At 48.3% G+C, this 22096-nt stretch overlaps 2 protein-coding genes and 1 pseudogene across 3 annotated transcripts; all 3 read left to right on the forward strand.

Moving 5' to 3' along the window:
• The first annotated feature begins 2444 nt into the window (after positions 1-2444).
• Positions 2445-4880, forward strand: LOC127343342 (transcription initiation factor TFIID subunit 11). Its single transcript, XM_051369458.2, has 4 exons — positions 2445-2826; positions 3296-3383; positions 4059-4162; positions 4466-4880. The coding sequence occupies exons 1-4, from the start codon at positions 2492-2494 to the stop codon at positions 4587-4589; spliced, it is 651 nt and encodes a 216-aa protein (XP_051225418.1). The 5' UTR covers positions 2445-2491; the 3' UTR covers positions 4590-4880.
• Positions 4881-6892: 2012 nt separating this feature from the next.
• Positions 6893-10964, forward strand: LOC127343343 (uncharacterized; annotated as a pseudogene).
• A 3407-nt stretch (positions 10965-14371) lies between these two features.
• LOC127343344 (uncharacterized) lies at positions 14372-17020 on the forward strand. Of its 2 annotated transcripts, none has more exons than XM_051369460.2 (2): positions 14372-15757; positions 16731-17020. In XM_051369460.2, the coding sequence occupies exon 1, from the start codon at positions 14484-14486 to the stop codon at positions 15729-15731; it is 1248 nt and encodes a 415-aa protein (XP_051225420.1). In that variant the 5' UTR covers positions 14372-14483; the 3' UTR covers positions 15732-15757; positions 16731-17020. The 2 variants fall into 2 exon arrangements, with proteins under 2 accessions (XP_051225420.1, XP_051225419.1); XM_051369459.2 differs by having other exon boundaries at positions 14378-15761.
• The last annotated feature ends 5076 nt before the right edge of the window (positions 17021-22096 follow it).

Below are 22096 nucleotides of genomic sequence, written 5' to 3' on the forward strand. Positions count from 1 at the left end.
GGTTTTCTTGGTGCCGATGGCCAGAGCAGAGCAAGGGGATGAAGTGGCAGACGATTCAGAGCGGTTAAATAAAGAGGATATAGTGGAGATTCAATGCCACAGCGGTTTCCGAGGAGGTGGTGCCCAACAGGAATAAATCTGCCAAGTCACGCGGAGAAGTTGAGAAGGCAAGGCATCATGATGAAGGATACTGCAACGGTTCTGCCACGACATGACCCGACGAAGAAAAGCAGAGTGATTTTGGAATTATCAATTCCAAAACCAGGGGGGCATGTGTTATCACCAGAATTTGACCGAATCAGAGGTGGGCCGCGATCAAGATGGACTTGAAGGATATATATGGAAGAAATACGTGAATCGGCCTTATATGTAAAGTTTGGGCTAGTTTGCCCTTGTATCTGTAACATAGTAGGATACGTGTCGGTTAGTTAGAGTTTGTCTCGTGCACGGTTGGGATTATTCCCACGTTAGAAAGTCTACGGACTATAAATATGTATCTAGGGTTTATGAAATAAACAACAATCACGTTCACCACAAATCAATCTAGGCGCATCGCCAACTCCCTTATCTCGAGGGTTTCTTCCGGGTAAGCATCATGCTGCCTAGATCGCATCGATCTAGACAGTATAAGTTTATTCGTCGTTCATGCGTTGCTCGTACTGAAGCCTTTTTGATGGCGACCAACGTAGTTATCTTAGATGTGTTAGGGTTAGCATTGTTCTTCGTATCATATGCTATCGTCGTGCAACCCTTAGACATCTAGCCGCCCTTACGCCTATCTTAGGCGTAGGGGCGGCACCCCGCTTGATCATTATTTAGTAGATCCGATCCGTTATGGTTGCTCCTTGTTCTTCAAGGATTAGTTTAATATCTGCATAGTTAGGCCTTACAAAGGGTTGGAGGATCCAGCGGCGCGTAGGGTGTAGTTTGCTAGCCCTAGACAGGATGTTCCGGGGATCAACCTCGTGTTGGTTTTTAGGCCTTGTCTAGGATCGGCTTACGATCACCGTGCGTGACCGCGAGGCCCAATCACGAGTAGGATGATCCGATTATGCGGTGAAAACCCCAAATCGTCGTAGATCGTTTTAGCTTTATCTTGATCAAGCAGGACCACCATATATTCGTACACCTCGTACGAATCATGGGTGGATCGGCTCTTTGAGCCGATTCACAGGACAACCTGAGAGCCGATCGAGGCTCGTATTTAATGTTTACGTGTATGCCATGCAGGAAACTAAGCGAGGCATCTCCATCACCTTCCTGACCAGGTATAGGTCAGGTGGCACGCCCTTGCACCAGCATCGGACGTGCGTGCCGGAGTTCTTTGCGGGCCGTCGCTCGGAGGGACCAGGGCCAGCCGCAGCCCTAAGTTGCTCCCGGCTCTCCTGTGTTGCCCGTCGCTGCCCGCCGGTGGGTTTCTGACCGCAACAGTTGCGAAGCTCAAATCGAGCTTCACAACTCAACCAAGCTGAACCCATCCCGCAAATCACTGTAGCAACCCCGCGGCCCAGCCACCCAGACCTCCACCCCCACCTCTTTCTCTCCCTCATTCTCCCCCATCATCCTCTCCCGTTTGCCACAGTCCACACGAGCCCCGACCTCTCCTCTCCCATCCGACCGAGCAGGAGACCACGCCGCCGCCTCCCTCCCGTCCTCCTCTCGCGTCGGCCGAGCAGGAAGACCAACGCCGCATCCCTGCGCCGCCAACCGCCGCCTACAGGGCACGCCGCCGCCTCCCTCCCGTCGACCAAAGCACGCCGCCGCCTCCCTCTCGTCGACCAGGCAGGCCGCCTCGACGCGCCGCCAGGACACCCCTCGCATCGACCAGGACACGCCGCCGCCTCCCTCTCGTCGACCAGGCAGGCCGCCTCGACGCACCGCCCGCCAAGAAACTCACCACGGCCTCGCGCCGCCAGCAGCCTCGCGCCGCCGCGGCCTCGCACCTCCTTGCCCGCCAGCACGAAGCTCCATCGTGTCCTCGCGCCGCCACCTCCCTCCCGTCGACCAGGACACGCCGCTGCGGCCGCCGGCAGCAAGCTCCGCCATGGCCAGCAAGCAGCAAGCTTGGTCATGGATCTGAGGACCCGATTGATTTTTTTATTTTCTATTCAAGGGGCTTTGTGTAAATTTTGGACCTTTTTGTAATTTTATATTGCTGCACATGAGCTGAGCACGTCTGAGCACATCCAAGCCCACCAAACAACATCTCAACTCAGCTTGTGTCAACAGACACATGCCACCAAACACATGCTAAAATCTCAACCCATCTGAGCTAAGGTCATCATGTATGAGGAGAGATGGAGATTCATGTTCTTCCCGGTCCGACCACTGAAAGAAGTCTCCGGTCGTCTGGGCCGAAACTATCGGAAAAGGCCTAGTAAATTGAGGAGGGCAATATCGGCCCATAACTAGAATGATCTCGAAACAGAACCCCGCTAAGCGAAACAAAATTCAGGCCCCCAACTCCCAGTTCCAGAATCCACCGTGACCCATGAAGGACCCGTTCGAGGCAGCCGTCGAGGAGCAGGAGTCGCCGCCGGAATCGCCGGCGCAGCCCGAGGAGGATGCCTCCGCCGCGCCGCCCCACGCCCTAGCCGACGACTACGACGGAGCAGAGGCCTCCGGCGGCCCTCGCTCCCTGCCGCCGCGCCCGCGGCCTCCGTCGCAAGCCGCGCCCTCGACCTCCGCCGCCCCGCCGCCGCCGAAGGCCAAGGTGCCGGCCCATAAGGAGCAGGATGACGAGGACGAAGAGGAGGACCAGATGGAGGTCGACATCGATAAGCTGCCCTCCGGCACCAGCGACCCCGACAAGCTCGCCAAGATGAAGTCGGTATCCTCTGTCCTTGCTCGACCTAGCTTTTTGCCCTATATGCTTCTAGAAATTCGTTTATTTTCTTTCAAATTCCTATATGTTCTCTACTCCTATTATAAAAACACGTATACCTTTGTGAATTAGCTTGCCTGCGCACCATAATTTGACTTGAATCAACCGCATAAACATCAACGTGCAAGTAGGAAGCATATAGGTGTCTAGGAAACACAGATCCTTGACGTGAATCTAGTGTGGTAGCATCGTTTACGCATTTGATTTCTTTAGCTACTCGCGGATCGTACCTTTCCCCCGGATGATTTATAAGGTCGACAGGAAGCTGGCTGTACTCAATTGTTATCCGAGTAATTGTAATAACAGATCAAATTGCCATTCTCACGTTTTTGATCTATGTTCCAGCAAGGATTTATATACTACGTAGTGATACAGAATTGCGTATTAAGTAACATGAACTTCCTTTTGTAGTGCCCTACTGTCCCAATTTACTGAAGATCAGATGAACCGCTACGAGTCATTCCGGAGATCTGGATTCCAGAAATCTAATATGAAGAAGGTTTGGCCCCTTCCCATCTTCCATTGAAGCTAACTTAAATCACATAAACTGAAGAATCTGGTACATGTGGCATGCTCATCTCTCTCAGTTTGCCCCATAGTTTGAGGTTGTAAGCAAGTATGTTTGTATAACGTGGATCATTTTCCTTCTTGATTGTTGTGTTCGCATTATCAATTTGCTTGGTTTATCTTAAGTCTTATGCCTTTCTCCCTGTTAAATCACTTATTGTTTTCGGATAGATGTTTCCTCTGTGACATGTCTCTTTTTGAACCATACTAATATATAGCACATGTCTACATTTGTCGAATCGTAGACAGACTTCATGATTTGTTGCTTTCACCTTCAGTTGAGACTAATCTGGTTTTCATCACTTACCACGATCATTTGTATGCAGTTTCCTCAAATTTGAAGAAATAACTTTTAAAATATGTTCGTAGCTATAGGTAGCTAGGAGCCTAGGATGCATTGCTTGCAGAATCATTCTGAGACTGAAACTATTCCTTGCTAATATGTTGTGAAGTGGGCTATTACTGATTACCATGTGTATGGAGTGATTGTGCCAACAAAATGCTCTAGTAGTTGCAGGGAAACATGGTTAAATTTATTTTATCATCAGTGATTCAAGTGAGTTTATGCTTACATTTTTTTGCTTGACTTTTTTATCCTTTTTGGCAGCTATTGGCAAGTATCACTGGCAGTCAAAAGATATCTATGCCAACAACTATCGTAGTATCAGGAATAGCAAAGATGTTTGTTGGTGAGGTTATTGAAACAGGCAAGTACAGAGTACTTATCGTGTTTACTTTAATCTCTCTACGCATATGATATCGATGTATGCAATACTTTTTACTTGCGTTGTGGCATGACTAGCAAATTATCTGTTTTTTAAATTGTTAACTGACTATAGTTTATAATTGGTCGTCTATGCATGTCCATGCCCAAAGCAATTCCTGGTTTCCAGCTTAGTTTTAATATACTCCGTACTATGAAATACCTGTTCTTTGTTAGTAAAATGTTGGTAGCATGACCACCTTGATTTTAGAAATTGTTTTTGAAGAATTCAACCTGCATATTGCAGCTAGAATAGTAATGAGCGAGAGGAAGGATTCTGGACCGATCAGACCTTGCCACATCAGAGAAGCATATAGAAGACTGAAGCTTGAAGGGAAGATACCGAAGCGATCAGTTCCACAGCTCTTCCGCTAGATGGAAGCATCTCTGTTGATTGTTGTTGTCTGTCAGGCTTTGTGTGATTCTCTCTCGGAGAAAAAAGACTAGTAAGTATGATATAGTGATGGAACTATAGATGCCTTCTCGTATTCCATCTAAAATGGTATTACGATGTTACTCATGTAAAACGGTGTGTACTAGCTGCAAGCTTTGACAGTTCCGTGCTTATATGTCACACAAGTAGCTGTACTGTTTGATGCGATTGTATCCGCTGAATCTGGTCACCCTTATTTTGTTGTTGATTATACATTGTCTGACCAAAAGCAATGCACGTGACCCGACCCGAGTATATGTGGCTAGTGGTAGCGGCCACCTCGCCGTTCACCTCCTCCATTGCCTCTTTCTGGTCTCTTTTGCACAGCGGTGAGACTAGTCACAAACTCACAATGCATAGTAGTAGTGGACATGGTGTTTTGACTCGTAGGTGTAGATATAACTATTAGGAAAAATATTTAAATCCATTTTAAATAAAAAATTCGAAAAAAATTTCTTAGTGTGCTGCCGGACATTCTATGTTAGCTCACAAAAAATTTGCAGGATTTTTTTTTACCGTGGCCTATGTAAAAAGATTTTAAAAAATGTCTCGTAAATTGTCTTTTTTGCACAGGCCACAAAAAATAATATTTTTCACGACATTTTGTGTGCAGGCATAGAATGTGCGGAAGTACAACCCGAATGTTGTTTTAGGATTTTTAAACATTTTGAAATCTGTTTTTGGAAATGATGTACACCCATGAGCTAAAATGGGTTTCCCATATTGACATGCATATGATACTAGTACATAATGCATGATACGTAGTACTATGCAGTAGTGTTAGAGTTTTCTTATATTTATGATTTGTAGAATTTTAATGTAAAATTATGTATAAAATCTACTTAATACTCCGTATTTATCTTTCTATTTCTACGTGGCATTATACTGTACTATCTAACACGTATGATACATCATAAACTCTCTAATCATTAATTACAAGGACATCTTAGTTTTTGCAAGTATAAAATGCCATGGATTGCAATAGGTAGTTAGAGCATCTCTAGTGCCCGTAAAAGTGCGAACCGAAAACCTGAAGTTCAGTCTCCCGAAAATGGGTTTACGGTTCGGAGGAGGGTTGGCGCAGAACAGAGCCCGTAAACTGAAACTGTAAAACAAAATATTCTGGGTTTGGTTTGCGGGCTCTGTTTCGCGACAACAGCGTCCGAACCCGTATACCAGGATTTTATCACATAATCGACATATAATAAAATACCTAGTGCTAACAATCAATCGATACAAACTTATCAACCAAATCAAAGGGAGACATGACCGTCACCACCTCCGTCGCCACCACCTCCATAGGTAGCCGATGCACCACCATTTTCCCCTTCACGAGAAAGCCTTCTTTTCTCTATGATCTCCGCCGTGGCATCCTTCCACCACTCTAATTGTTGCTCATTCATGTCCTTCGTGGACATCATCATGATCTCCCTCTCTTCAGCCAATACTCCTTCATTGCTTTGGCTTTCTTCACATTGATCTTCGTCTCCTCCAACTTGGCCTTGTTGATTGCTTCCTCTCGGGTGGCTTCAACTTATGCAAGCTTCATCTCCTCCAACGATGGTGCCACTAAGGTTGCTCTTCGCCCTCTCCCCCTCAGCCCCGGCGATGGAGCTTTCGCGTGGGATTTGTTCGGTTTGGCTCCCGCCGCCACCTGGGCGGGGACCGCCGTGAGAGCAGGGCTGCCCGCGACACCTCATTTCGGGACCAAGTGCATACCGAAGCGCCTCCGCTTCTTCACGTTCGTCGCTGCGACCAAGTTCGCAACCTCGGCGGGGTTCGGTAGCGCTCCGCTCGCCCCGGGAGAGACGCGCACCACGGGAGAGGGTGGCGGAAGCTGCGAGGTGCCACCGGCGGCCGACGGGGTCGAACTGAGGCTCATCTCGCATAGATCCGGCAGCGGCATTGGAGGAGACGGTGGGGGCGCGGAGAACGGAGGCAGCGGCGGCAGTTGTGCGCGAATGGGAGGAGCTGAAATATTCGTCGCGCGCAAAGAATGGGGAAAGTAGGGTTCAAGTTCAGTTTGGCGTTTAACCCCTACAATTACGAGCCGAGTTAGGTTTTCGATCGCGGCCCAAATTTTTTTTCCCGGGCCGGGCGTATTTACAGTGATCAACTCCATTCTCCGAACTGAACCCGTAAAGTGACGATTATTATTCACTTTTGCCACTTTTAATTACTGGCAGATGCTCTTAACAGGTAAAACCCCCTTACAAAGAGAGATCCAATCCAAGAAAAAGCTTTTGAGAAATTGATGGAACCATGGGAGAGAAGTGGGGGATGTGGCGTCAAGGGGACGAAGACCTCGCCGGCGCCGCCGGCGCCGCCGGTGGCTGCTCTCGGCGACGATCTCCTCGGCGAGATCCTGCTCTGCCTCCCCGACATGGCGTCACTCGCTAGCGCCGCCCTCGTCTGCAAGAGCTGGGGCCGAGTGGCCCGCGTCCCAGCCATCTTTCGCCACTTCGGCTCCCGTCGCAGGCCCCAACTCGTCGGCTTCATCCTCGCCGAAGGCAGCGACATGAACGTCCCTTACCACTGCCCTAACCTCTGCTTCGTCTCCGCCAAATCCCGCAACCCCGATGCGGCCTCGGCCGCCGCCGACGGCGACTTCTTCTTGGAAGACGTCCCCGACATAGATCCGGCCGGCCGGCGACATAGACGCTACGACGACCAGTGGCGCCTCCGCGGCTGCGACGGCGGCCTCCTCCTCCTCGCGCGCGGTCGCGCCGCGGTGGAGCTCGCCGTGTACAACCCCCTCTCACGGACCGCCATCTTCTTCCGCGTGCCCAGCGCCTGGCGCGAGTGTTCTCACGTGGCCCGCTACGCCATCGTCGCGGATGATGCTGACGCCACATTCCGAGTCGTGGGCGCGCTGTATTGGGCCGGCTCATCCTCCGCCGTCGGATGCCACTCGTGTGCTACCTATTTTTTCCGGATGCCAGAGCGACGGCATGCCCGCCGGCCGGTACGTGTACTGGAGGTCCAACACCAAGAAGTCCCAAGACTACTGGAACAAAGAGAAGATAATGGTGCTGGACACCGAAGCAATGGTGTGGTCAGTTATCAGACCGCCGTTCCCTCCAGGTGAGTCGTACTGCATCGCGGACATGGCGGAGCACGGTGGGCTCTGCATCGTGTCCAGCAAGGAGCAATGCGTACAGCTCTGGGTCCGTAGCAGCAGCGATGGTGAGTGGGTGCTCAAAAAGGAAGTGTCGTTGCTGAAGGAGTTTGGGTACTTGAAGAAGCAGCTTCGTCGTGAGGATTGGATGAAGAGGGTGCGCATCCTGGCAATGAAGGTCAGCTATGTCTACATGGAGTTTTGGTCCATAAACAAGCCTCATTCCTACCTTCTTGTGCTCAATCTGAACACCATCAAGCTGGAGATTTTTCCCAACAAGTCGACCGAGCCGTACAGAGGTCCTGCGTTTCCATTCTTCATACCGTTGGCACCTCTGCCTGCTCCAGATGATGACAAAACACTTCCAGGTGCTTGATACAATGGAGAAGGTAATGTCTAATTTGATTGGTCAATTTATTTTCTATTGTTTCTACTTCATTGTTTAGGTATTTAATTATTGATGTAGATATTCCTCTCAGATCATGATATTTGTGATTATTTTCTTGGTTAGAAATTTGGTGCTTAATGGATCATGTGTCCCCATTTGCTAAAGAACCAAGCTAGGCTTAGTTTGGCAACAAAGTTTCTCTAAAACTGAAGTATTGTAAAACTAAAGTATTTATGTGAATGGAGAAAAATACTGCAGTTTCATGATACCGTAATATTTTTCATTTTTGGCAAAAACTACAAGGTGTTTGGCAAGTGTTGTTTTACTGTCCCTTTGATTGACGTTTGACCATCAGACGTCTACACATGGTTATTGCGTCACTTGCTCAAGCATTCGAACTTTAGTCCTAGCTAGCTACCTGGAACAAGTAATGAATGTTGGAAGCTGTGAACATTATATACTTCGGCAAGAAAATTCAAAATAGTGCTTCAAGCAAAAGACTTGAAATACGTTTGTACTTGTAGTACAAAATATTGGGAGGTATAGTAAAGGGCATCAGAGGTACCAGATTCCATGCAAGCATGCATAAACTAAGGAACGATTGCATCAGCGGGAACGTTTTCATTGTTCTCCATTTCAGAAAAAACTGGTCCGAGCCTGTTTATTTAATACTTCAAAAATACTACACTTTGAAGGATACTAAAGTATTAATACTGCAATTTTTAGTCAGAGCCAAACACATCAAAGTATTTGAAACTGTAGTATTTTTGAAAACTGTGGTATTGCTCAAATACTTAAAAAAAAACTTTGCTAACAAACACAGCCTTAAATGTAAATAAAAATACTCCAAATAATGCTGCTCATGAATTGCATTAATATTCTTAGAGTGTGTATAGTATTCCGTGGTTGTCAACCAATTTTCCTAGAACCTATCATGTGTAGAGCATCTTTCTTATTTCAGAAACAACTAATAAGTTGTTTGTATACAGTTGTTTAATTTTCTAGATATTACAAACAAATTCCCCGCAAAACTAATTACAAACAAACTGTCAGCCAATCACATGAATATATGTTTTCCACCTGAAAATGAATGATTTTGAAATAAAACAGTAGGTACCACGGCAACTATTTGCTACTCTACTTGGTTTAGTCACTGTAAACATTGTAGTCTATAGTTAGCTTCTGAATTTTCTATGCTATTCTTCAGTTGGATTTCAGTGTTTATCCATTTGTAATCTGTTTCTCGACTTCCTTTTTTTTACGAAAGATCAAACGAAAAACACAAGAACAACAGAGAAGAGGAAAAGCTAGCTACAGCTTCGCTCGTGAGCGACGAGAGAAACCGACGGCGACGTAGTCAGGTTCCTTTGGTCTTTCTGTCAAAGCTAGAATCCTCCACCGCCCTGCATCAACCCATAGCCGCGCCTCGAACATGATTGTGTGAAATAGCTCTGCCGGCGAGTTAGCCATATGACTGAATATCCTTCCGTTCCTTCCAAACCCACCACCATACAAGCGGTACGATGGACCGCCACATCTTGGCGCTCGTTGATCTGACCTGTTGAGAAGAGGAGACCAGCCAATCTTGCAGCTCCGTGTGAGCATGGGGGATCAGCGAGACCGGCAGCCGAGCACGATCAACAACCAGCGCCCAGATAGATTTCCCTCGTGTACGGACAGGTAGCAAGCGGATGGGTTGCAGTTTCAGGCTGTGATCGACCGAACGGATAGAGCGGGTCGTGCGGGCATCCGCGCTGCGACAGAACATCTGCCGTCAGACATCTCCCCTGGACAGCAAGCCACGCGTAGAATCTGCACTTGGGTGGAGCGTCGGATCTCCACACGGTCGGCGGGAAGGCAGGCCTGATGATGCCAATGGACTGTGCTGCATATGCCGAGCTCATAATTTGCGTCAGTTACTTGCATATTAAACTTCACTATATTTTCTTCGATAATGTCCATTTGATTGACAAACATAAATACCATTGGTTTTGTGCTAAGCTTAATAATTTTGTAGAATGCACCGGATAAGTAGTTAGTTTAGGCCATCTACAATGCGACGCTAATTTTATAGGTACTAGAAATGGAATCCCAGCCGATTTGGCAGTTCCAGCCTCGTTTCCGTCTCTTTCTGGCATCGGCACCTGAAGAGGAGTCGGACGCTTGGGAAAGACATACAAATTATGGCTCCTAGCGACCAGGCGCTTGTACATGCCTGTGATTTCAGTTTTCTAAGCATCCCGAATTGGTGATGCTCTTAGAATGCATGAATCATGGTCAAAACGGATTTGTGCTTTCCAGGTCTAGTAGTAAAGACCTGATGCATTTCTGTACCATGTGAGTTCCAGGTGACCGGTGACCTCTTATATTTTGTGGTGGCTCTTGTTTGTAGCTTCTAAAGGGCGCTTTAACAATGCATATAAATCTCTGTATTTTGAATGCTTGACCTACAAACATGTCACTTTGCATGATCTGGCAGAAAATAATAATTTTTGTTCTATGCATTTCAGGTCAAGTTCTTCTAGCTTTGTTTAAAAGTTAACTGGAGCACCAGAGCATCACCTGAGACATCTATTTCTACTGGAATCGTAGAAGCTGATTGGATGCCTATCTTTTTCGGCTTTCTGATTTTGGCCTTTTGGGACAATAGCATCTCTTTTATCTGAATTGAGTCGTTTTCTAGTTAATAGTACTCGTTGGGTGCTAGTTATTCCCTCCGTTCCATAATTCTTGTCGTATTTGTAGTTTAGTTCAAATTTGAACTAAAACAATGAAAAAATTATGAAATGGGTGGAGTATATTCAAACTTTCTATGTTGCCTGCGATGGTCTAATTTACTATCAGTCTTGTGTTGTCCAGTTTCTTAAGCCAGCGTCTCACATCGTAGCTCAGGTCAAATGCTTTTTGCAGCGTGATCGAATCTAGATCATTTCAGCTGCGCATTAGAGCCCTGATTTTCCTGTTGTATGCAGAATATAATATTTTCTTAAATCAATGTATGCTTTGTTCTTAATTGGAACGGTGAACTTAGCAAACATTCTGAATCGCAGGATCTGTTGCACGGTTGCACCACTTGTGATGGGTTCAGATTTCATAGTAGGTTTCCGAGTTTCGCTTTGGCTTTAAAAGGGCAAAAGTTATTATAGAATATATTTAAAAGGAAAGGAAGCAAATGCCATACTGGAGAGAACAAAGGTCGCTAGTCTCCCAACGTTTACCTCAGAAGAGATCAATGCCTCTCGCCTCAGCAAGACAGGCAGATAGCTCGGCAGTACCGCTCAGCCGAAGCTCTCAGCATACCACTCACCCGGAAGAGAGCAGATTTGACAGTCTCCGTAGTGGGGCTGGCGAGTCCTAGATAATTTCCAACTTACCATGCATGTTTGATGTTTGGTAAGCCATAGCTACCTGGCAGGGTGCTGCCTGCCGGATAGGTGGAAAAGGCATCAAGATACTCGATGATGATGATGATGATGATGATTCCCGAAAAAAAAGGAAACAGTATGGTGAATGCGCAGCAGATAGCGCAGCAGATAGGGAGATTGGGTTCCCTTTGCGAGCCATCGGCCTATCCCTATCCAACGTCCAAAGCTGATTCAGAAGTAGCATCTACTTTTACTAGAGAACTGCATGACACAAGAAATGGAAAATGAAGAAAGAAGAACAAAAAGTAAAATAAAAAAATAAAAAAAGAATAAGAAAACTGAAAAAAAAGAAGAAGAAAAAAGGCGAGGGTGAACTCTTACCGGGCCTAGCGCAAAACAGACACAGAAGGGCTAAAATACAAATCATCACGCCTGATTGACAGAGCCTAGGCAACTCTACTGGGCCTTCAATATGCATCGGGTTTTGTCGTTAGGATATCCCATACCATATTTTTTGGCGGATTTGAAGCACATGGGATAGTGAGGGTTACGGATTCAAATACAAATATATGAGACTCTGGATGCGAAACAGAAATAGAGCCGACGCCGGAGTGGAAACAAAATTAATCGGTTATGTACTGACATAACCATGTCGTCAAACCATACAACAACAAAAAACAAGTTTAACTAAATAGTTATAAAATAAATAATGTAACACGGTGGAATGAATAAATGCAACTCAACCATACAAAGTGGGTTCATATGGATACACTAAAGCAAACAACAAATCATACTTCAATAGCGAGTATCCTAAATAAGTTTAGACTCCATATTTCATATATTGACAATGTAAGAGAGCTATTGTTTAACGGATGAGCTCAACAACTCAATAACTATTAAATATGCTCTATTAGCTTTGATATTTCGGATGAAAGTCGAAGTATTCAGATAAAAAGCATCAGATAGTCCTAAAAAAATAGGAAGCACTATGTGTTATTTAGCATACCATAACCTCTATTGTAAGTTCGAAATCAGATATCCTTATTTATCGGATTCCTTTAAATCGGATATAGATTCTCTAATTCATATTACTTCCATGTTCCGGTTTTAAGGTTAACCAAGTCCACAAACTACCACCTCAAAGAAAAAGTCCACAAACTACCAGTTAAAAATAAGCATTCACAAACTATAGATTCTGTTCGTGAGAGTTGAAACCATAAAACTATGCAACAAGACCAGAAACCGAGAACTCAGTTTTTACTGTTTCGGCATCACATCAGAGCATCACTAGCAGCGCCCTCAAACCTGTAACCCTCAAAAGGAGTTTAAGGGTCGAGAATTTGTGATTTTAAAGATCCAAAATAGCCGGTGCAGACTAGTGCCCTCAAACCAACACTCAAAACAGAAATATTCTGTTTTGAGGGTTGGTTTGAAGGCACTGGTCTGCGCCCCGGCGTTCAAACCTCAGAACATTCAAATTTTGAGACACATTTAAACTTCAACAAATAAGATTCATCAGCATACATACTAGGTGGTTCATTCAAAGACACTGACACTGACAGTGAACATACATACTAGGTAGTTCATCAACATTCATACTAGGTAGATAGTTCATCGGATCGTTGAAATCTAGGGTTTATCCCAGAAGTCCTCATCAAAATTGGAGTTGTCGCCATCCTCCGCGGCCTTCTTGGCAGCTTCCTCGGCGGCTTCCTTCGCCTCCAGCTTCACGACCATCTTGTTGCACCAATCGGGATTGTCGTCGTCCTCCACGGTCTTCTTGGCGGCTTCCTCAGCCTCCAGCTCCACGACCATATTGTCGATCCAATCAGGATCGTCGTCGACTACGATAGTGGGAGGCGGCACCGAGGATGAAGACGGACAAGCGGCGGCCGCTGCAGCTCGTTGCGCCGTCAGTTGCGCGTAGAACTCCAGCTCCGCTTCGACGTGTTGCGGATGCGCCGCGCGGAAGGCGGCCATGTCCACCTCATCGCGGTTGCGGATGGACATCCACATGTATTTCCGGCGGACGGCGCGCTCCTCGGTGCGGGTAATGACGTTGAACGCCGGCGCCACGAACTCCGCTGCCGCGAGGTTGTCGACGTCGAAGAAGTTCCGCGGCCCGGCGACACCGTCGAAACGCCACACCATGACGTCGTACGCGCCGGCGGCGAGTTCCGCCGACTCAAAAGTCCCGAGCCAAAAGCGCTCGCCGCCGCGCATGATCTCGGCGGCCCACCGGCCGGAGGGGCGGAGCCGCATGTCGTGGTAGCCGGTGGACGAGCGCGGCATGGCGCGGCGCGGCGGCATCTTGACCGCCGGTGGACGAGCGCAGGCGGAGTTGGGGCGGGGCGGCGGCCGATTCGGGTCGGGCGCAGGCGGGGCGGTAGGGGTCGGAGGCGAGGCGGGGCGGCGGAGCGAGGCGGGATTGGGCAGGGCGAGGCGAAATTGGGCCGACGGCGACATAGGGGGGAAGGAGGAGCTCGAGCGGTTGAGGGATTTTTCCCTGCCGCGACGCATCGTTAACCAGATGAAGGGGTCTGGGGATTTTGCCTCTCAACCTAGGTTTGTACAGATTGGGATGAAAAATGAGGGCTAGGCCTTCAATTTTTTTTGAGGGCTTAAGGTTTAGGTAAGGTTTAGGGCTCTGTTCCGCGACAATTTTCTGCCTCGGCCTTTAAAAAAACAATTATTTTGAGGGCTTAACCTGTGATGCTCTCAGTTCGATTTTCGTTCTCTCTTTCTATGCCCACTCCGTCCGCTATCATCTCCTTGACTGCAAAAGTGCAAAGGACAGGTCAAAGCTCATCCAAAAAAGGATAGGTCAAAGGTTCCAATTGATCTTGGCGCGAAAAAAGCGAAACGAGTTTCTTTTGGCGCTAAAGTGAAATATGTGGCGCGAAATCTATGCGACATATAGAAATTAAGGGATGCAATCGAAGGAGCAGACTCTGTGGAGAGAGAAATGGAACCCATGGAGAGAAGCGTGACAGAGAGCGTCAAGAAGCCGAAGACCTCGCTGGCGCCGCCGGTGGACGCCCTCGGCGACGATCTCCTTGGTAGGATCCTCCTCCGCCTCCCCGACATGGCGTCCCTCGCCAGCGCCGCCCTCGTCTGCAAGAGCTGGGCCCCAGTGGCATCATCCCCTGCGATCTTCCGCAACTTCCTCTCCCTCCGCAGGCCCCCACTCGTCGGCTTTATCCTCACCGACCACGTGCGCGTTCCCCGGTACTGCCCTGACCTCTGCTTCATCTCAGCTGGATCTGGTAACCCCAATCTGGCCACCGCCGTCGCTGACGGCGATTTCTTCTTCGAAGACATCCCCGACATCGATTCAGATGACGAGGAGGAATACTACCACGATGAGTGGCGCCTCCGTGGCTGCGACGGCGGCCGCCTCCTCCTGTCACGCGGCTGGAACTCGGTTGATCTCGCCGTCTATGATCCCCTCGAGCGGACCGCCGTCTTCTTCCGCGGGCCTAACGCCTGGCGCCATTCGTTCCACATGGTACGTTACGCCATCTTGGCGAGCGAGACCGACTCCTCCTTCAGGGTAATCGGCTTCCAGCAATGGGGTGATGCATTTTCCGCGGTCTTCTCCTCCGACAGCCGCAAATGGGTCATGATTGACTCAGATGCGGATCATCGTGTAGGGGATGATTTTTATCATATCATGAGCGATGGCATGTCCGCGGGCCGGTTCGTGTACTGGCGGTCGGACACCAAGAAGGTGAAGTACTACAAGACCAAAGAGAAGATCATGGTGCTGGACACTGAAACAATGGTGTGGTCGGTCATCAAACCGCCGTTCCCTCCTGGTGAATCCTACTGCATCGCGGACATGGCGGAGCACGGTGGCCTCTGCATCGTGTCCAGCAAGGAGCAATGCGTGCAGCTCTGGGTCCGTAACAGCAACAATGAGTGGATGCTCAAGAAGGAGGTATTGTTGCTGAATAAGTTTGGGTACTTGAAGAAACTTCGCCGTGATGAGTGGATGAAGAGGGTGCGTATCCTGGCAGTGAAGGCTGGTTATGTCTACATGGAGTTTTGGTCCATAAGGAAGCCTCATTCCTATCTTCTTGTGCTCAATCTGAACACCACCAAGCTGAAAATCATTCGCAACCAGTCGACCAAGCCTTACAGGGGTTCTGCCTTTCCGTTCTTCATGAGGTTCGCACCTCTGCCTGCTACAGATGCTGACGAGAAACTTTGAGGTGCTTGATACAGCCATACAATGGTGTAGGTAATCTTCAATGTGACATGTTAATTGTATTCATTTTCTTCTGTTCCTACTTTCTTGATTTAGCTACTATGCTTACTGGTGTAGACTGCTTCCTCAAATAACGGTTTGGTGTCTACTGAAGCTATTACATGATAAAGTATTTCAAAATTTCCATAACTCATCATGTAGACAGCTTATGGTTTTTGTTACTCGTATGGTGTCCTATCATGCACTTCCCCCAACCAATTTTCCTAGATCCCATCGTCACGTGTAAAACTTGTTTCCTTATCTGTCATTTGATTACCTAATCGTTTGGGTCAAGTTAACTCTATCTTTTTATTGGGACATCCATGTACTGTATGTAAATTTCTAAAAGAACGACTTGGTTGTTGACTTATAATTGTTCCTTTTTCTCAGAAACTACGATGTACATACTTTCACAATCAAAGTATAAGTGTTTTAACCTAAAATGTTTCTTAGAGAGAACAACTAGTACTTGCCTACTAGGTGACAACTAATTGATTTTTCTTGCTAGTTTCTTCGTGTTTTAGTCAAGGACACATTACTTTATATATAGTCAACACGTAATTTCTTAGAATTTGCTTCAGTTCCGTGTAAAATAAGACAATGCTTCCCATTGGTGTTTAATTAGTATCTGCAATTAATTTGTAACTCTATTGTGTCATAGCTTGCACCAATCACTTGTAAATTTAACTCCATATATTTTCTTCAGTTATGTCAATTTGATCGACAAAATTAAGTACTATTGGATATCCTAAACTGAATAATTGTGCTGAAAGTGCCAATTGTTTTGGTTACTTTAGAATTCATGAATCATGATCATATTAAATTTCTCCATTTCCATGAGGATTAGTGAAAAATGTTGTTTCTCTACCATGTGAGCACCAGGTGATCGGTTACTTGTTTTATTTGGTGGTGAGTGGCTTTGGTTTCTGCATCCTAAAGCAAGTGTATTCCTTTGAATTTCAGGTCAAGTTGTTACTTTTCGCTTTGATGAGAGGATGCTGAGTTAATTGGAGCATGAAGTCATTCCAGTTTCCAGATATTACTTTGAAGTGTATTGCCATCTGAGTTTTGACATGGAGATGTAGGCATGCCAATACGGCCCTTTGTGACAATTTATGCCTCATTCTGGACCTAGTCTTTTCTGGTTATGGTACCCATTCGGTTTTAGTTTAAATCAAACTGTCCACGTCAACTGAGATGATTATTTCAGCTGTCTAATCTTGATGCTTAAATTAAATGTGTGGGATTACTGAGATTCTTACTGCTGTGCAGTAGAGCTCTGTTTTTTCTTCATTACCTGCAGTTTAGATTATTTATGTCGTATTTTATGCTTAGTTGAGGTGGAAAACTTGGATGCAGCTGTGCAAATTCCAGAAACAGACTCATATTTGTCACGCGGTCATTGCCTTGATTTGATAGCAAGCTGGGAGGCCTATGACTGAACTGAAAATGCCGATAAATGCCCTTCTACTTTGCTTCCTGGGCAGGAAGCACTTTTGCTTCAGTGCTCCCCCCTCCTTCAAACTTAAACAGAACAACGGCTCAGATTGTTCCGTACCCCTTCACAATTGAGGGTATGATGGTACTTAATAAACTATTAACGATTACTTAAGTTGTATTTGGCCCTGTATATACCCATTCGGCTCAATTGAATATGTACAGAACAGAACCTCACACGTAATCATCAGTGGTGGGTCTGTACTTGTCACTCACGGTTCACGGTGGCTCGTCTTGGTCGACAGCGAGGTGTGTTGCCCGGCACAAGCGCGACATCCCTCGTCGGCGGGTAGCGGTGGCAAGGCCATGGATGTCGTCACAAGCAGGAGAGGTTGCCGGCATGGCGGAACTAACGGGCTTAGCCGTACTTCACCTAGGCCACGCGCATTGCTCAAAGCAGAGCATCATGGCCGGCAGGGAGGAGGCGCCGGCTCAGATCGTTCCGTACCCCTTCACAATTGAGGGTATGATGGTACTTAATAAACTATTATCGATTACTTAAGTTGTATTTGGCCCTGTATATACCCATTCGGTTCAATTGAATAAGTACAGAACCGAACCTCACACGTAATCATCCGTGGTGGGTCTGTACTTGTCACTCACGGTTCACGGTGGCTCGTCCTGGTCGACAGCGAGGTGTGTTGCCCGGCACAAGCGCGATATCCCTCGTCGGCGGGTAGTGGTGGCAAGGCCATGTATGTCGTCACAGGCAGGAGAGGTTGCCGGCACGGCGGAACTGACGGGCTTAGCCGTACTTCACCTAGGCCACGAGCATTGCTCAAAGCAGAGCATCATGGCCGGCAGGGAGGAGGAGGGTATGCGGCCGCAGCTATCCCGGCAGCCTGCAGGAGGTGTGCAAGCGAGAGCATCGAGTTTGAGCATACGCGCTCATGATCTTCCTCAAGCTTGCCGTCACCGCGGCCACGGTGACCTTGGCAGCACTATCGAGAGAGAAAAGCAGGCGTCGGAGGAGGGATTGGGAGCCTGGCCGAAGAACACGGATGGGGCTCCTACGCTTTATCATCACCATAGCTCCTCCCTCCATGTATGATCTGTGAGGTGACTTACGAAAACCTCACCATGCTGCAGTCTCGCGAAGTGGCCTTGCCGATGACACGAATCTTTGAGCCGGTGGCTCTCTTGCCGACGGAATGAAGCTCTGGTTTGGCATCCTGTTATCCATGGCCAGCTCCCAGGCTTCGCCGACCTCTCCTTGTGTGAGGAGGGTTAGATCAATCCAGGTACCCACGTACGTATAGAATACTTGGGTCTTACGGGCTTGGATCTGGATCTGAGAGAACCAATCTAATTAAAATAGTATTAGGAACTAATAATTAATGACAAAAGACTAAATTACCCTTTTAAGTTTAGGGGAGGGGTTGCACAGCTGATCATGCGCACAAGAGGTGCGCACTCAGATTCCTGCAACGCGACGGAATTCGTGGAGAAACCATTTGCTCTGTCTCCTGACCCTCCCCCGGGATGCCACAGAGACGACCAGTTTACTTGTCTTTTTCACTGGATCATGCCATACAGAGTTGATCGGAAGGGAACCAGAAAGCAGAAATCCAGCACAGAAGAAACCTCTGAGGATCATAGGCATGTACCTTGAGACAAATTCTCATTCTTGATCTCATCAGCTTCGGAATCAATAGACCAGGACTGTTTGCTGATGCCACATACCAAGATTGACGACTATGGAAGAGCAAGATACGCACTCGAAGCTACTGTCAGAGCGAGAAGAGGAGGAGTGCGGCTTGAAGCGGTGAACTCAACTGAAGCACCACCTGAGATTGGGAGATTGGGAGAAAGCGGCAGCAAGTCACCCTCCTCTCTCGCTTTAATAATGCCCAAAGCCAAGCCAAGGCGCGTTTTGATGTACCTTTCAGTCCCAACAACCGTTGCAGGCACAGAAGAAGAAGAGTAAACAAACCCCGGCAAGAGCACGACGGCAGGTTGACAGACCCACAAAGCATTGTTTGTTCAAGCGGCTTGTTGAGTAGCAGAGGAGCAAGTTTAAGAATCTGGAAAGAGGAGTACCACTGGCACGTCACTGCCGGCCTAGACGCCTAGTCGATTCGACACCAATAACTCCAGATGCACATACGTACAGTTGATTCGACACCAATCCATTCGATTTATTTTAACCCAATTTCACCAAATAAGTCAGTATAGGGGAAAAGTCCATACAAACTGAAAAATATAGCAAACAAAACACGGCTAATTTAGAATATCACATAGTTCATAGGTAATAGTATAGAATCATCATAGTGCAAAAGGACACACGTTTTAAGGTGAAACTAGCACAATACCCGTGCTACGCTACGGGAAATACATATACCATACATATGATCTTAATGTCTCATTGCCCAGACTCTCCCTCCCTGTTTCTCTCTCCCTGGTAACCTTTTTTTCGATAAAGGGAATATATTAATATCAAAACGATACCAATTACACCCAGCCTCTGCAACAACGCACCACCCTAATGGCACTACGGATGCACACAGCCAAAAAAAGGAAAAGAAAACTAATAAACAAAAGTCCCGCTACCGTATCTCGGGCCTAACAACAGCAATACATCCACCGCCAAGACAACACCTGAAATACAGAATCTCCAAAAACGACGCCTCCAAGAAGGGAACAGTGCGCTAACACCATCGTCGCCCGATCAACGATCTTAGGTTTTCACCCTGAAGATACAATGCCTCCAACAAGGTCATTGCCAGGCACAACCAGTTAAGGCCAGACCTTGGGTTTTCACCCTGAAAGGTAGGACTCTGAACTTCACCTGTGTTGTCGCCCCCACTTTCATACCGCTGCTGTGAAGCCCGGAACACCAAGCAAGTCCCTCAACAGCGCGGAGACTTGAACCTCCCTTAGCTAGTCCTCCCCTCCGGCCTTCATGAACTTCTCTTCTTCCGAATTTCATCATGGATCCATAGTCACTTGATGTCAACACAGAAAAAGAGCTTCGCGCCGCTCCCTCCAGAACCAATCGGTCGGAATAAAAGCATGGGTGCGCACGACCGAATACCACCAATCCAGCAAACTCCAGGCAAAAAGCACTGTTACATTCGCCGGCGGAGCCTTCCGGAACTCAACACATCGGCTAGATCACGAGTCCAGGCCTCCGGTAGGTCTTCCTCTTCACGCAAGAGAGACCCTAGGACCACCGCCTTTATTCAGGTCGGACCCCCACGTCGGCGACCATCCCGGGCTGGCCACTCCAACCCTCCACCGGCGACTCCGTCGCCGGCTTCCAAGCATCTCCATCTCGCCGCCGAAACGCGGTGATAGATCGATAGATCCACCACCACCAACCGCAGGCCGACCCTCTCCGGCGAAGAAGAGGGCCACCTCCACCGTCGTACCCAAGGCTGCAGCCCCGGGCGACCTCGTGTCGCGGGTGAAGCCCGAGATCGCCTCCACTCACCGGCGAGAGGCAGGGGGGGGGAATTGGCGCAGGCCATGAGCCTGGCCGCCGTCCACCACCAGCCCCTGTCGGAGTGCTGCGGAGAGCCGACGGGAGGAGGGAGGCCGCAGCGTTGGCCGCCGCCGCCCATCCCAACCGCGCCGGCCGATCCACCACGGGAGAGCCGACGGGAGAAGGGGGCGCAGCGCTGGCCGCCGCCGCCCAACCCATCCGCGCGCCCGCCATGCGTCGAGGAAGGAGATCCGGCCGCCGTCCACCAGGCGTCGACGAGGAAGGGCCCCCGCCGCCGCCACGCCCCGAGGGTCTTTGCCCCGGCGGCGCTACCAACGGCGGCGGCGGCGTTTAGGGCTGGGGAGGCTGGAGGCTGGGGAGGCTGGGGAGGCTGGAGGGTTACAACTGCTCAATGGTTCTGGCGGCAGACGCCTCGAGATGCTTACGGAAGAACCCATGTGAGAAACATGGCGCGACACCTGTGGAAGTCAAACTCGCCCATCCGCTCGCGACCTTGTCGCACGGTCGAGCTCGTCATTGATCAGGAGGCGCACGGCGGCGTCGCGAGGATGTTTGCTCGAGCTCGATGCTGGACGTTCTGGCGCGATCGAACACTCCGTCGATAAGATCCCCCACAGGCGCAGCAGCGGACAGTTTCCGTGCCGGAGCAACTCTTCCCCGTGGCCTGCCTCTGCTCCTCTGGTTGGTTGACTCGATGGGTTTGCGCTAGACGCTACGTGTGATCCAGTCGCAAGCCTGGGACGAACGACGAAAGCTGGGCATGATCCAGATATATCTGACCTTGTTTATTTTCGTACACGGACCGATCGATTCAGGAGTTCAGGTGTCAGGACTGCTTTCGTGGATGCTGGTTTTCTTTCGTCCCTCTGTTTTTTCCAGTGTGATCATTTAGTGCCCCGGTTTTTTCATGCGGGATCGATCGGAGGAAGAGCAAACTTTTTGACATACGATTGGTTTTTCCGTGACACTGAAGCATGCCGTGGTCGATTAAGGACACACGTTTTAAGGTGAAATATACAAAGTAGATTGATATGCGAGAAAGATCACACAAATGATGCCTCAATTCGACTAGAACCAAACCCTTTGTTCCAGCTCCGTGAGGTCTGTACACAGTTGGAGGCTACGGCGAGGGATACTTTTTCCCTACATGGGTGGCAGCATAGTCTACGGATTGAAGCACCACCCACACCTTAGACGTTATATGATTCATCGCTTCGATATGTATTTCGCCTATTTTTTTCTTCATCTTTTGACTTGAGACACTTAAACGGCTGTGTGCATTCTGGTTATGCAGAGGCGGGAAGTAATTGCTTCTAAAGTAATAAAGCATCCTTTATCGAAAAAAAGCTCCGTGAGGCTCCAGTATGGGAGCATGATCCGGCTCTCC

This window comes from Lolium perenne, chromosome 3 (assembly GCF_019359855.2).
Source record: "Lolium perenne isolate Kyuss_39 chromosome 3, Kyuss_2.0, whole genome shotgun sequence".
Classification (NCBI taxonomy): Eukaryota; Viridiplantae; Streptophyta; class Magnoliopsida; order Poales; family Poaceae; genus Lolium; species Lolium perenne.

Coding starts and splice junctions, on each gene's coding strand:
- LOC127343342 (XM_051369458.2), top strand. CDS start 2,492: ATGAAGGACCCGTTCGAGGCAGCCGTCGAGGAGCAGGAGTCGCCGCCG. Junction 3,384..4,058: donor AGAAATCTAATATGAAGAAG/GTTTGGCCCCTT, acceptor CCTTTTTGGCAG/CTATTGGCAAGTATCACTGG. Junction 4,163..4,465: donor GAGGTTATTGAAACAGGCAA/GTACAGAGTACT, acceptor TATTGCAGCTAG/AATAGTAATGAGCGAGAGGA.
- LOC127343344 (XM_051369460.2), top strand. CDS start 14,484: ATGGAACCCATGGAGAGAAGCGTGACAGAGAGCGTCAAGAAGCCGAAG.